The 15390-nt window shown below is 38.0% G+C and overlaps 1 protein-coding gene across 3 annotated transcripts in view; it reads right to left on the reverse strand.

Moving 5' to 3' along the window:
* Positions 1-15390, reverse strand: part of TPCN2 (two pore segment channel 2) — a 72173-nt gene that overhangs the window by 51963 nt on the left and 4820 nt on the right. For all 3 annotated transcript variants that reach the window (XM_088057658.1, XM_088057657.1, XM_014260406.2), the window contains exons 5-22: positions 15044-15160; positions 13618-13724; positions 13159-13231; positions 11438-11537; positions 11065-11130; positions 10632-10696; positions 9000-9091; positions 8595-8676; positions 8143-8229; positions 7229-7348; positions 6864-6923; positions 6648-6776; positions 5944-5993; positions 3483-3582; positions 3114-3185; positions 974-1047; positions 509-599; positions 316-398 (exon numbers count right to left, since the gene is read on the reverse strand). In XM_088057658.1, coding sequence (XP_087913784.1) covers positions 316-398; positions 509-599; positions 974-1047; positions 3114-3185; positions 3483-3582; positions 5944-5993; positions 6648-6776; positions 6864-6923; positions 7229-7348; positions 8143-8229; positions 8595-8676; positions 9000-9091; positions 10632-10696; positions 11065-11130; positions 11438-11537; positions 13159-13231; positions 13618-13724; positions 15044-15160 — 1568 coding nt within the window. The remainder of the gene's footprint in view (positions 1-315; positions 399-508; positions 600-973; positions 1048-3113; positions 3186-3482; positions 3583-5943; positions 5994-6647; positions 6777-6863; positions 6924-7228; positions 7349-8142; positions 8230-8594; positions 8677-8999; positions 9092-10631; positions 10697-11064; positions 11131-11437; positions 11538-13158; positions 13232-13617; positions 13725-15043; positions 15161-15390) is intronic.

Below are 15390 nucleotides of genomic sequence, written 5' to 3' on the forward strand. Positions count from 1 at the left end.
TGGGTTAACCAGCCAAAGGTCACTGGAACAGCTCAATCCAGGCGCTATCCAGTTAATTCAAACATTCCCCATTAAGTCAGTAAATACAAATGAAAAGTATGTCCAAAGTTTTAAGTCTACAAAAAATTGTTCACCCACAGAGAAAACACAGAAGCATTAGGTTTATTTCCTATATATCTGAACTGGTCCAAAATAAAGGTAAGCAGCATCCCTCTGAGCAGATGTTAGGAACTGTGCTATGTGTATACTTCTTGTTCAGGTACATTATAATCTGAATTTATATGGGACTTCTTCTGTATTATTACAGCTACTTACGGACTTGAATATCTTGAAAATGCATCCAAAAAAACTTGCCAGTTGTTCACTACCATCACATTCCAGAGGGTCACCACTGCTGCCTAAATAATGGGAGTAGACCAGCGTTTAATTGGCTGAACCACAGATTTAAGCCTCAGAAAAAGAGGAGGAAAGGGGAAGAACGAGGGATTTCATCCATGATCAGACTCACAGCAAAGTCATCAAAGTTGTTGGGCCAATATTCCAGCTGTTCATAGGTCCCACACTGCAGAGTGCCATTGTCATGTGTTGTGTTGGCAGCACTGCAAGAGATCACAGGCTGATGTGAACACAGCTCCCCATTAACTCTGCTTTAGAATTCTTCTGAGCCCCTTGTAAAAAGTTAGAATATCTCATATGGACAGAGAACAAGGGAAACAATTTTAAAAAAGTATTTCAGATAAAGCAGGGTAAAATTCCAAGCTACAGATAAGCATTCCTACAATTTCAATACAGCAAGAAGAAACAGAAGTAACAGATAATTAAGCCTTGTGATTTAACATTAAAAGTAGGGTGGCTCCAAGAATGAGAGGGGAAAAAATCCCAACAAAACCAACCACAAACAGCTCAGAGGTAAAAAGATGCAGATGCTTTTGAAAAACAGATTCTTTCTGAGCAGCTTTGTTTAGAACCTTACCTAGTATTTCCCAAGGGAACAACAGCACCTTTAAAGAGCATTATGCCAGTTATAGCAAATGCATAGAAAACCACCTGGAAGGAACACAACCTACTATTAGCTTTGAATATTTCTGTCACAAAATAAGAAAGCAAAATGCAATTAACACAGAATTTATACTACCACAATTGAGGTAATAGCATCAAGAACTGTGCCTGAAGCTTTTAAAGTGAAAGTACTTCTCAACTGCTTGCTCTTACTTTTTAATATTCTACCTAATTTTCAGTTGTTAAAATGCATTAAATCATTTTATCATTTATTTTACTTCTCTGTGTCTCAGAATGCTGATATTTAACTATAAACATTGCAGAATAGCAACTTAAAACCAAAGCTCAGTACAAGTATTTACAAAGAACATCCTAAATATCTGAGGAGTTTTCTGCTAGAGTCAGTGAAAATAAGCTTTTACTAAGCTGACCTGAAAGACAAAACAATGTCAGTATTTTATATTCCATCAGCAACTTCCTTAAAAAAATGGTAATTAGTCTAAAAATAAGGTTTTCAATAACACTAAGGATTTGGGAAGTTCTGTCTTTTAATTGTTAGAAATGCAAACTTGCCTAGGTGATACTGCAATTTTTATCCTAAAAACATTGTTCTAGAATTAACCTACAGCTTTGCTCCTCTGAGAAGGAGCCATTTATCCCAAGAAAGCTTGAAGCAAGCTGAGTCTTCAAACAAAAAGTTTTTGTTTTGGGTTTTTTTTTGTTTGTTTTTGTTTTAGGGTGGGGATTTTGGTTTTGTTTATTATTATTACTTTTTAATTATTTTCCTACAAAACAGACCCAAGAATGGGAAGTCTGGAAGGAATAGAAGAGAACTGCTCTGGCCAACAAACTTTGAACACCACTGGAGTAAACTGAAGCTGACATTTCACAGCCTGCCACAAGATGGGGTACCTGGCCTGGTAATAAATGGCATTTTAATAATAAATTAATTTTAATAATAAATATAATTAATTTAATTCTTTGAAAAAATATTTAAAACACTCATTGCCTGAGAAGTTAGCTAATCATTTACATTATTTAATCAGCATGTGTGTTCCAGGCTAACATTAGGAAAGATATTTTGCATCAGCTGGCAATGGAGTCAGATTTCATTACAGCAGAAGCTCAGTGAGAGCCTCCATGTAGCCGCAAGTAAAAGCAAATTAAATTAATGGAAGGGGCAAACACTGTGGCAGACTTCTCTCAGAAGTGTGAGCTGTACATTACAATGAGGTTTTCACCACCTCTGATTTGCCACAACCAATATCTTTATTGCAAAGTGCAACACAAGCCAATTTAAGCTCTACAGATAAAAGTAGAGATTTTTAATTACAAAAACAGATATTCTGGTTAAATTGCATACTAGGTATATAGACCAGAACAACACATCATTGATCTTTAACCATTCAAATTAAGGTACCCTATAAAAACCCATGACCAATAGCAAAACCAAACCTACCCTACCAGGATAGCAAAACCTTTGCCCTACCAGGAAGACATGGTTGCAAAGCCAGAAACTCAAGAGTTGGGACAATTTGTGTAATGGACATCACACATTGTGATCCACTCTTTAATCACATTTGTTGAGTCTATATTCTACACAGACACACCTGAAACAGGATGGCAGAGGCTCTTAAAAAAAATCATGTCCAAGCATGCCATCTCAAGACCTTCTCAGCCAAAAACAATTTTAAAGTTGTTTTACTATTTATTGCTATTTATTTAATAATTTAATTGCTATTTGCTATTGCTAATAGCAATTTATTGCTATTAATTTAACATAAGCAAACCAGGCTAAGGAAAACTGGTTAACTTGAAGCATTGATGAATTTTTATTTGAACCCACACCACCCAAGCTAAGGCAAACACTCAAAGAAAGGTTCAATCAATCTTTTAAAGATACTTCTGCTAAAGGAGGCACTGCCACTGTGTGCTGGCCATCACAAACAAGCAGTTTATTGTGGCTTTCCAAGACATGCCTTGGGGAAGAACTGGCTGGTTAAGGTGAAATGTTACTGCTTGTGGTGATTGTACAAGAACCTTCCTAACTTTGTTGATGATATAGCCTTATCATACTATAACAAAGGAAATAACAATCTTACATCATGACTTACCACAAGGATTCCTGCAAAGGCTCTTAAGTTTTTCACCAGATCCAGCAGTGTAGTAACAACCAAAGCCATGAACTAAAACAGAGCAGATTTTTGTATGTATGACATTCATCACACTTCCAACCCATATCAATTTTTTACTAAAAGGACAAGGAATCACATAAAAAGACCTTGCCTGCCCCCTCACCAGAGAAAACCAGCTCTAGAGACAATGATTTTGTGAGGGGCTGTGCAACAGTCAAGACAGTTAGAGCTGAGCTATTCCACTCACATGCAAGAGAATTGCAACCTACACAGTATTCTGAAAGGATCTAACATAATTTGTAGCTTGACCAACAAAGAAATCTGAGTTGTGGAGGGAAAAGCAATCACCTTCATGTTTGGGATAATCCGCAGGAACCTGAACACAATTAACATGTTCACCAGCCTCACCATATCCCACAGGGATAACAAGCCCATGAATTCAGGTCTCCTAAGAAAGGCAGAAGAAAGTAACAAATTGGTGGAACAGCCCATGACAGAAAGACACAATTAAATCTACTGGGTTACAGGTAATTGCAAATACATTGCTTTACTTAGCAGGAATCTCAGCTATAGTAAATTAATAACTGATGAAGGAAGGAATCACTTTAGCCTGGGCTCTTAAACATGTACAGAGAGCTCTTTGAAGCGCATGTTTATTGCAGTGTGTTTCTTGTTAATGGTATGTTATCGTCCAAGTTGATGGTTTGGTCCAAATGAAACCCTCCCACCCCATGTTGTCAATCTACCTTGAGCCTCCTGTCAATCCTGTCTTAGGCCTACTACATGTTTGGAATTCCTTTGGAAATCCCCTAAACTTGGACGCTTGATTAGTCCATGTGACCCAATTTTCCCTCTCTACCTCCCTCATTGGATGATGATTTTGTGAACCCTGCCTTTTACCCTCCCCAGGATATCTCTGATTAGCTGATGCTTTGTACCCTCCCTTTGAACCGCCTCCCTATTTCAGCTGTTGCACACTCGCATTTCTGTCTTTTGTCCCAAGATTTCCCAGAGCAATAAATCCTCTATTATTCCATGCAAAAGACCTCCCTCTCGTCCTTGCCTCCCAAGAGCACAGACTGACAGCCAAAAAGCCGTAGAGCAAGTGCTCTTGTCACACCTTGGGTCATCCTGCTCCTGGGTGTGACCCACTCCTGGCACAAGCTGAAGTGGTAGAGCCAGATAAGCTCCGGCCCGATGCGATACATGCTCGTGCCTTCTGCTGGGGAGGAGGCACTGAAGAGAATTTCAATTTCACTTTCAGAAAAGAAAGTGAATCAAAAGGACTGCTAGAGAGATACTTCAGAAACTTGCACAAAGATGGGCATTAATCCTCCAGGGTATGCCTGGCTGAAGAAGGGCTTTGGAAACAGAATTAGATTGAAGGACTGTCTTGTCAGCCTTCTTCCTTATGTGTTAACATTCCATGGGAGATAGGCATACACTTCGAAACCCTGAATTTTAGCTTTTATATGAGCATGCTAAATGCTTCTCAGCTGGAAAGGAAGGAAGGTGGTAGGGATCTAAAGCTGCTAATGACAAAGGTCCTTGGTAACACTGATGCTAAATCAGGATTTGTATCTCCAACATATTAATCTACAATAATGATAGAAATTACTTAAGATAGTACTGCATAGAAGGCATATTCTAGATAACAGCAACATCACTGTCCTGCCCTGCAGGTGGTGGTTGCTGGGTCTGTTGATGTGATAGTAGCACACCTTAGCACTCAGAGTGACTCATCTCGGTTGTAATCTGTTTGCAGTGACTGACACAAGGACCTAACATGAATTACTGGTGCTCCAAGATGATAGATCAAACAATTGCCTATATTTAAGAATCAGAGGTCAGAATCAAACATAATGACAACATCAATAATAAACACCATTAGTCTGTAGCAATTACTCTTCTGGCAGCCATCACTTCAGGGTGATAGGAATACAAGCAGTATTCAAATATAAACGTTTCTAAAACCATAAGGTTTGACTTGTCCAACTCTTCAGAGCTTCTAGGGTAAATGAAGAGAACTCTGGCAACATAACAAATATCCTGAAAAATCAAGGAGTGCCAGTGTCTTAAGTGTGAGCTTGCATGAAGACACAAAGCAACAGAATGTGTTATGAATCATCCCTGAAGATTCAGGAAATCTTCCAGAATTCTTTTGCTTTCCTCTCTTGTGGAGACAGTTTTCAAATTTTAAAATGAAGCAATGATTCTTACATTTTTTACAACAAAGAAACCAACAAGATAGTTATCCAAGTGCTGTTTGAACTCAAGAAAATCAAAATACAACTCTTTGCTATTACAATATAGATAAATAGTGTAAGTCCATGGGAATTTTCTTTAAAACATTTTATATCACGGAAAAAATCCCTCAGTCTTCAATCTACATGCAGGGTTGAAGAGGTTGCATAGCTGTTTGGGAGTTCATATAATTGGATTTATGGACAATCTGATACGGAAGCATATTAGGTTGTGTATGCTGTACAAAATTCCTATTCCTGCACCCATGGTAAGCACAGACCTGCCAAGATATTATTTTAAATCTGACTACAATTAAAACAAATGCATCCTTCTCAGAAGAGCTACACAGACCTCTAAACACTATGAAAAATAAAAAATTATTTCACTTATCCATATTGCATGGCCTTTAATGACTACAAGGGTGCAAAATTCTATCAGATTTGGCAAATTAAAGACTGGCCTGACAATCACAGCTTCATCACATGTGTATGTATGACAGTGTGTGTGTTCCCCTGACCTACCCCAGCCACGGAGCAAAGGGCAGCAGGTCACAGAGATTACTCACCAGCCCGGGTGAGGAAATCCATACACAGCAAAAGTTGCAATCTCCAGAATCTTCAGTTAGGAAAGAAAAACAAAAACAAAGAAACAAAGACAAAACTTTAATTTGTGATTCTGAGTTCCAGAAATTATGTAACCTTCTTGACAGGAAACATTTTCAAGAGCCTTAAGCCACTAATTCAACTCACTTTAAAACTCTGAATTGTCATATTTGCCTAGTTATTCCCCAAACCAACCAAATGTACATGGAGCATCCAATAGTGACTCGTAGAAGGATACACAGTGAATACAATTAACCATAACTTTGACCTCATCTGCCACAGGGGCATCAGGCTTTGACCAAATACTTACTACAATAGTCTGACAATTTTTTTTTAATTTAAAGAGAAAAGTTGTTTAAACCCATGAAACAGAATGCCTCATGCAATTATTCCAAGAGCTGAATTTTTCCAAATAAAATTGAAAAGGCTTCTTACCAGGCAAAGCACCTTTTCCATGGATTTAAATAAGCCTGTCTTCAGAACACAGACCCTAAGGGAACCATGTACTACCATGTAAACTTTCCAGCCACAGAAACCCACAGCACTGGCTCATGTTGTTCAGCTCAGCAGATTGGTGTTGAAAAAAAAGCAATCCCACCAGTTCTTATAGCTGCCCAACCTCCCTAGCCAACAAATCCAAGAATGTGTAAAATAACAAAGAACTTACCAGCAAAATTACAGTCAGAAGTCCATCAAATCTATTGCTTGGATAAGACAAGTATCTTTTCAAGCCCATTGCTAAGATTTTCAGCAACATTTCCAGCAGATAGTACAGGATGAAGAAGCAGTTGATAGCCTTCACCCCCCAAAAGAAAAACAACTATTAGAATTACTGACATCTCAGGGAGCAGCAATAACTGCATGGAATACCATTGCATCTTACCCCCAGGAAGAAGTCATCTCTTTCTGATGGCTGCTTATCTGCATCCATCACCAAAACCACCTTAAACAAAAAATATTTTATGAATCTCCTGCTTTACTGCTACATTAAACAGATTTTTAAGCACAAGAACAGTCTTTCATGCTTTGCACAGGCCTTTTCAAGCAGCTCAAAATACATTTTTAACTGCAAGTATTCCCTCTTAACACTTTGCACAACTAAAGCACACCAAAAGCCCAACTCCCAGAAAAAGTAGTTACTTCAAAAAAATTAAAGAAAAAAAGTAGAAATTAAATTTGTAACAGAGAAAAAAAAATACCAAAATAAAAAAAATCACTGCCCCACAACAAAAAAAAAACTTTACTTACACAAATAGAAATAATGTTTGCCAGGGCTACTACATTCCCCAGGTAGCCAAAGTAGGCATGGCCAAAGGCAAACTGCATTTTCTGCATAAAATGGGATTGATACTCTGGACTGGGAGGGTGCTGAAAAGAACACAAAGGATTTGCTGAGTCATAAAGCATAAGCACCTTAAAAACACTAAATTAATTTTATAAACACACCCCATCTCAGATTTAAAAAACTCCAGACAGTTTCAAAACAAAACTTCAGGGCCACAGGCTAATTTTGACATTACCTCTGGAAAATATTTTCCAGCTGTGGCTATTAGCAGCAAGAAAGCTTTCCTCATTATGACACAACACAAGGTAATGGCAAAGAAGGGAGATAATCCAACCTCTCTCCAATGCCCCAAGCAGATAAACTGAACATCAAGCTACTATTTGTATACATCTCTTCCCCATTTCCCAATATTTAATTCAGATGTCTTAGTTACATGCAAACATAGAAAAGAACACTTCCTAACCCTCAAATAGTTTACTGTTCTGTTTTTCCTTTCTCTCTAAGCAGAGAAAACTGTTTTCTGCCCATCTTCACCTGAACACTAAGAGAATCCACATTTTTTACTTCATTCAGGGACTGGAGAAAAACTACTTTGAGCTATTTTGCCTCTCACTTTAAAACGCTGGCAGAATAAACAAAGATGCATTTTATACATTTAACACCACCTAGCAATCCCAAACTAATGCTGTAAAAGCCCCCAGACCAATTTTGCTTGTGACTATAAAAGCAGCTCAAAAAAAGCTTGAAAATCAATGCCATGTGATCACACCTTGTGTTCACATGTTGCAAAGTTTCTTTATACACTTTATACTACTATCACTTATTTTTGCACACCAGACAACTTCTGATGCTTTAGAAATGATGACCACATACGTACTTGCTTAATGGCATCTTTGTCTAGTTCTTCAAAGAGCTTCTGGAACTGGGCAGCTGACAGCTGGTCACAGGAGCACATTTTGAGTGACTACAGATGAAAGAGAAACATTCAGATCAACATCTGCAACAGGAACATCTGCCAAGTTTGCCAAAACCCCTCAGACCACCTTGGAAATCTAGGAATAAAGATGTAATTCAAGCTGTTTGAGTAAGGTTCAGTATTGCTCTGCTTTAACACAACACTGCCAGGTGACTGGAGGGCATGTCTGGCCTTTTCTATTTTCCCTCTATGAGATCACATGCTCCTTTGACTAACTTAAATTTTTAGTCCCATGTAGTAGTGCCCCTATTCTGTTATGGTCCAAGGAATGAAGCAACACAGGGCAGATCTCTGGATTTGCTAGTCAGGATTGATAATCATCAACATAAAGGCTAAGAAAATCTAGTTCTTACTCTCATGATGGCTTGCTTGCAGCGAGAATCCATCTCAGCTTTCTGTAGCACCTGTAGCAAGGCCCCAACACTGACACAGGACCTATTTAAAAGAAAACAGAATGGGCCCTGCTACAGATAAGTTTATAGATGGCAAAATGAGCTGTTCCAAATGCGTTCCTGCCTTTCTTGTTTTGAAAAGCAAATAAAACTAGAAGTAGGAAAAAAGGAAACAGACTCCATAAGAGTCACAAACAGTGTGTTTTGAACATGCAGTTACAGGAAAAATAAATAAATGAGATGAGCAACAAATTGCCATTTTCAAGAATGGATCCTCTGTAAATATATTAAAACAGAACAAGATGACCAAAATGTACTCTTTTTTTTTTTCCTAGATAATCTACTGTTTCAAGATCCTTCACTTACTGTTGTGCAGGAGTCTCTTTCAGGGAAGACAGCACCTCAAACGCAGCCCGGATTCCCAGCCGCCTCCTGAAGAGGGAGGACTGAACTGATTTCTGAGCAGTAAAAACATCACAGAGGAAACAATTTACTCACACTTCAGGCACCAGTGTCCTATGGCCAGATAATATACCAATCCTCGGGCACACATCCCAGATTTGTGATTAGAGATCAGAACCGGAGACTACCCTAGGCCTCACTCCCTCCAAGAACTCCATGTACAAGGAGGAAGGAAGCAAGTAAGCAAACAAGTCCCTGGAAATCAAGTAATCATCCAGGTTGTGGTTTATTTTCAATTCTGCAGTGCATAGGCATATGTCTCTTTTCCAGAGACACTGGCAACAGCAAAGCTCAAGCATTCACAGAAGTTCACACTAGTGTGCCAAGAGTTAGAGAGCTTGTCCTACTCCAGCTTCTTGCCTAAAAGCACAAATCCAGAGCTATGGTTTTTCATGTTGTTTTTTTTTTTATTACAGTAATCACTTTCAAACTCATCTGCTTTATTGGTAGTCAGATTATGTCATGCTGTCATGTAAGAAAGAAGAAAATTGAGAAAGAAGGGATGAAACAGAGGAGGAAGAAATGATTACCAAAAATCCTCTTTGCACCTATTCTGTTTACACACTCCTCTGCCACAAGAGGGTAGGGGCCTTTCCTCCTGAGTAATATTGCCTTGGTTATATTATCCAACAAACTTCACCTTCTCTATGGAATTCTACTAGAAAAGCTACTGGGCCAGTCTGGGTAAGGCCTGGTCTAGTGGGAGGTATCCCCCATCGCAGGGGGGTTGGGACTGAATAATCTATAAGGTCCCTTCCAATCCCTTAATATCCTGTGATCTGCAACAACAGCTATTTAAACAGCACAGCAGATTTCCTTCACACAGACCAAGTTTAATTTACTCAGCCACTTGTCCTTGTTCAGTCATACAACGGTTTATTTTTCTTTTCCCCTATAATAGACAAAATTGTAGATCCACAGCATATTTGGAAATATGCAAGCAGGTCATTTTCTCATGGGAGGGGATCAAGCTGTAACAGCAAATAAAGGGAAAGGTATCGCATCAAAGAACATTTAATACCTTAAAACTGTATCTGCAACCAGAGTGGGAGGGCTCCTTTAATACACAGATGAAACTCGATTGTCACACTATATTAGGAACAGCGAAGTACGACACAGACTCTCTTAGCTGGGTTGCACAAGAGAGCCAGTTTTATTATTCCTGATCTTCTTTTATAGACAGCTCTGAGAAGGTCCGAGAGGTAAAACTCTCATTGGTCATTAAACCAACACATCACCATCACTGGTCAATTGGGAACTACACCCCTTGACTGTTTCTTGCAAGTAAACAACAAGGATCCAAACAACACCTGCAGAGGTCGTTTTCCCTCTCCAAGGACTGTTTTGATTCCTATGATTTTTCAGGCCACACTTTCTCAGGCCAGTCTGAGAAAGTTGTGTGACTTGGTTTCACACAGGCTCAAGCTAATGCCTGAAGCCTAAAAATCTTACTTGACCATTGTCAGTTCCTGCAACTTAATTCTTCAAAGGTTCAAGGTTATGGCAGAACACAGAAATTAGGAATGCTTTACTCACCAGAAGGTACCCTCGAAACTGGTTGTATATTATTGCTGTAAGCAAATTCATCAAAAACAAGTTGCCTATTGGAGAAAAAGAGGCAGTAAAATTTATGGAAAAATATCTGTTTCTCAAAAAAGTTCAAATGTATATAGTAAATCAGACATAAAACTTTAAGAGGGTTAGTTTTCTTGTGTCTGATTTCCAAAACGTTTTTAATGTTTGAATATGCTGTTAGGTATCCGTTCCCCTGTGACATGTTACCAAAAAACTCCAAATCTTAAGTACCCTCCCTGAAAATGATCTCACAGACACTACTGGAAGAATCACAAAAACGGAGAAATTCATAATTAAACTTCCCTAGAAAAATAAAACACTGTAGATGGTATGCACAAGTATCAAAGCTGAAGTACATTGAAGTTTACATTGCTGAAGACAAGAGGTAACTCACCCAATACAGTGAAGAGGATGAAGAAGATTGAATATGCTCGATTCTTAGAATATGCAGGTATCATTACTGTATTGAATTTAACAAAAATAGGAAATAATATTTTAATGCTTGAGATGCACAGTAGAGACTTCTATGAACTTTTGGCAATTCATAAAAGCACTCATACAGCTGGACTTGAGAGTGGTATATATAATTACACCACAGAAAGGCAAGAATCAAGTTACTAAAGGCATAAAAAACCTTTACACAACCTTCCGCTGGCTGTACTAAAAACCATCAGCTGAAAGAATGGTTACAGTAGGCTGAACAGAGCAGTCTTACTTTGTTGTTCTTCAAAAGGAGAGACAAGGGTTATTTCCGAAAGACTGCTCACCATCAGGATTATTTGCAGTAGTCAGCAGGACCAGCAGTGATGTCAGGGAATCTGGCAAATTCCGGAAATACACCGCCCATTCCTTATCCTGCTGGTTATCCTAGGCAAAGATGTGTTATTGTTAAGAGAAATACCAAGTAATCACTGTCTTACCAAAGAAGGGGGGAAAAAAATTTACATTTAAAAAAGAAAATATTAACATCAGTCAACAATCAACTTCTTACACATGTAATCAAACCTACCCTGTAGAAAAAGCAAAAGCCAAACATAAAAATTAAGATAATGTATGAATACAGAGCAATCGCATCACTTATTAATAGCAATTAAAAAACACAAATAAGAACAGGAAGCTCCACGTGGAAGTTACGTCTAGTTAGCACCTCAGACCCACAAAGAACAATCATGTCACAAACTGACAGTACAGGACTCAGAACCTTCATCAGAAATACACTGGGAAGCTGATCTTGGATCCTCCACATTTTTTTTTTCCTGAGGTCAAGAAGAGACAGATAAAAAAAGAAGCAGAGTGCAAACAACATAAACATGAGTCAGGCAGCACAGGACAAACAGCTCTTGAATCTGCTGCAAAGACTGGAATCATAGAGGACATACACAAGACAATACAAAAACACAGTCATGAATTTCATTAATGAACCTACTTTAGAACTTGCCTGCAGTATTTTGCCAAGTTAGATAAAATTAGTTTGATGGATGTCAGAGCAGCACACCAAAGTCCACTCTCTAATTTGCTATTTTTTACCTCAATGTACACAAAAGTGACTAGGTATATATATATGACCTAAGTGAATTAGGTATATAAGTTATATAAAATATACATCTGTTGGGGAAGCTCATAGCTGAAATTAGATGTGACAAACAGAGATAATACAAAGGTCCAGAGGCAACTAAAAGTGGGAAAACAGACCTCTGATTCTAATTCCAAGGATTATGTAACATTAGAGAATTCAGGGACTTTGCTGATCGTAAGGGAGACTAGAAGCTTGCTCAAGTGCAAACTACATCAATGCGCAAAACTGAGATTAAGGATAGGACCAAAATTACTGGGAGAAGCATGCAAGAAATTTCTGTGTTCACAGTAACATATTTATGGAAGGCCTTAAAAGTAAGAATTAAAAAACCCACAAAAATCTGAATGTGATAAATTAAGATACGGGAAGTCTAGAAGAGAAGGAACATACCCAGATTACTGGAACACAAAAATTATTTTGACCACAAAATTTCAATTTTGCTTTTCAGAAGCAGGAAGAGAAAAATGGGAGGAAAACCCAAAGGGATCAGAAACCGAAACTAGTACAGGCAAAAACCTACCAGGGCATGAAAGGTGAGAAAACACAGAAGAAACCCAAATTAGCAAAAAACTAGAGAAGGAAGAGAGAAAAAGAAATGAGTGATAATATGAATGAAAATGCGACAAGAGTTTTGGAGACAGAACAGCACAGAGGGTTTCAACAAAACCAGAGAAAGTAACTCGAGGGATCAAACTGGGTAAATGTAAAGGAAGTCTCCTATATACATGAATACTATGCACATGTTAGAGCTCTCCAAATGGACTTCAAACTCATCTCATCACATCTGACAACATGACCCTTTTCAGGAAAAACAAATTGCACTAGTCTGACTATAAAATTAGACAAGAAGCTGCTGTGCAAGTACAGAAAAAAGGCACTCAGATCTATCAAAGCAGCAATAGAATTGATTACCTTTGTTCGAGCAAAGAGCAGCATGGCAAACATGGTGAAGAGAGACAGATGAACAGCCAGTAGCAGAACAACACTGTTGGAAAGAAAATATATCAAAGTATTAATAGTAACTTTTTCTTAATAGCCTCTGCTAAAAATGCAAAATGATACCATATAAAGAAAACCAGGTTCTCAGTTCTTCCCTTACAGAAGAGCTTAGAAAAGCAAAATCAAAACCTCCCACTCAACTAGAATTAAAACACATATGTTACACACAGAGTCATGTCAAAGTCTAGAGATCCTGTACAGACTAAAGTGAATCAAAAAGTTAGCACAACCTTCACCCTCTGTGACCTGATCTCACTGAGCTACCCAATCCAGAAGGAAGCTGCTCAGATGCCCCACACCATAACACAAAGGATAACAACCTGCCTGCTAACAACCAACCTCTGAAAGGATGTTTTCTATGCTATAACCCACCTCGCCATTTCAGGCAATGTGCTGTTGATACTTTTTAACGTTTTCTTCATCATAGAAGAATTCTGGAGAAGAAAGAAGGGGCGAAGGAGTCTTCTTATTCTCACACTCTGCAAAAAACAATGGATCAGACACTGAACTCCTGCAAGACTGGCAGCACAAATACTTTGAACTCAAGCTTGTCAAAAAGCACTTGACACACACATCGACAAAGCCAACAGCGGAACAGAAAAAGAACTGACCTCTGCTCTTCTGAGCTCACAAAACACCAAAAAAGATTCCATACCTCATTAAAATGAGGAGAGATCACTTTAAAAACACACACTGATGTTTCAATAGTCTCATCAGGCCACTAATTAGAAACAATCTAACTTTAATGCATAGTAGACATAACAATCTGGCAAGAGACAGCATTTTTGTATTTACGGACAAGGTCCATCTTAAGAAAGGGATTAACAGAGAACTCTTTTCAATAAAAACAAATACATATTCTAAAAATAAGTGATTACTTTTAATTTTCAGACTGTTTGTTTTATAACTAAAGGGCCTGCTTATTACTTAGCAATTTTTGTCTCTGACAAGACTCAAGCTGTAATTGCTTCTTTTCCCCACAACACTACAGCAAATAATCTTTTTGATTCTTGCAGTCAAGACATTTGCAAGCCTTCAAGTCATTGCTATGACTTATTTGTTACTTCAAGCGTTTCAGCATCCTGCATTTTAGGATCGGTTTTCCGTGGGCCACACTTAGCAGCAAAAAAAACATAAAAATCAACTTTTTAAATTTCTATTCTCTTGTTCATCCATCCCAACAGTTCAACTGCTCCTTCTGCCACTGCTTTGTGTTGGGAGATTCCTGTTCAAACTACCTGTCCACTATCACACCTCAAGATTTTACACTTTAAGATCATGTGTCTCTCATTCACTTCCCAGCATTTTTACCACATTAGTATTTTCTTAATAAGGATTGCAAGTGTGCAACTACTAATTTAATGTAAATCTGTGCCAGACAAAACCAACTGGGAGAGTGCAATATTGCATCAAGGAGGGCACTTCCAGAACTGTTTCCAAACCTGATGTTCCTCTCAGGACACAACCGTTTTGAACACAGCACAGCTTCAGGTTAGAAAGCAGCTGTTAAACTACTTAGTTACCTTTTTCTTATACTTCACTACAGAGGCTTTGCCATTCAGTCAAGTTAAGCATATAATTCTCCAATTGCACAACAAAATTCGTGCCAGGCAATGAGTTTTCCCTGCACACTTTGACTGCTGACAGACTAAAGCAATTAGTTATTTAATATTACCAACAAACACACAATTTACATTAATAATCAACAGAATTCTTTGCTAAGCTACATTACACCAAACTTTTTCTGGATTTCAGTGCATTATCCAGCTATCAAAGACCAAAGTAAAGCTGTTCTTACCTCTTTGCAGAAAAAACTCAGTGACACAATCCAATCAGCAAGGGAAACAATCAACATCAGTATATAAGCCATTAGCCATTTATTTTTCCAGAATTCTTTCCATCCAATTAAGTAACTCTAGACAAGGGAAAAAAAAAGAGAAACTTTAATTATTTCAGTAATAAAATCCAATACCCAAATAAGTTGCACCAATTTTTTTCCAAGTATTTGCAATTTTACATTAGTGCTCTTAAAAAGCTCTCTAAAATCCAAACAAAAATACATTGTTGAGAGATTTTTTTTGTACAAGAACTAAACAAAGGTCAGTAAAAGTGAGAGGTGCACATAGGCCGTGAGAGAGAAATCCT

Source organism: Pseudopodoces humilis, chromosome 7 (genome assembly GCF_049639895.1).
Source record: "Pseudopodoces humilis isolate 2021_Gansu_Grassland_sample_001 chromosome 7, ASM4963989v1, whole genome shotgun sequence".
NCBI lineage: Eukaryota > Metazoa > Chordata > Aves > Passeriformes > Paridae > Pseudopodoces > Pseudopodoces humilis.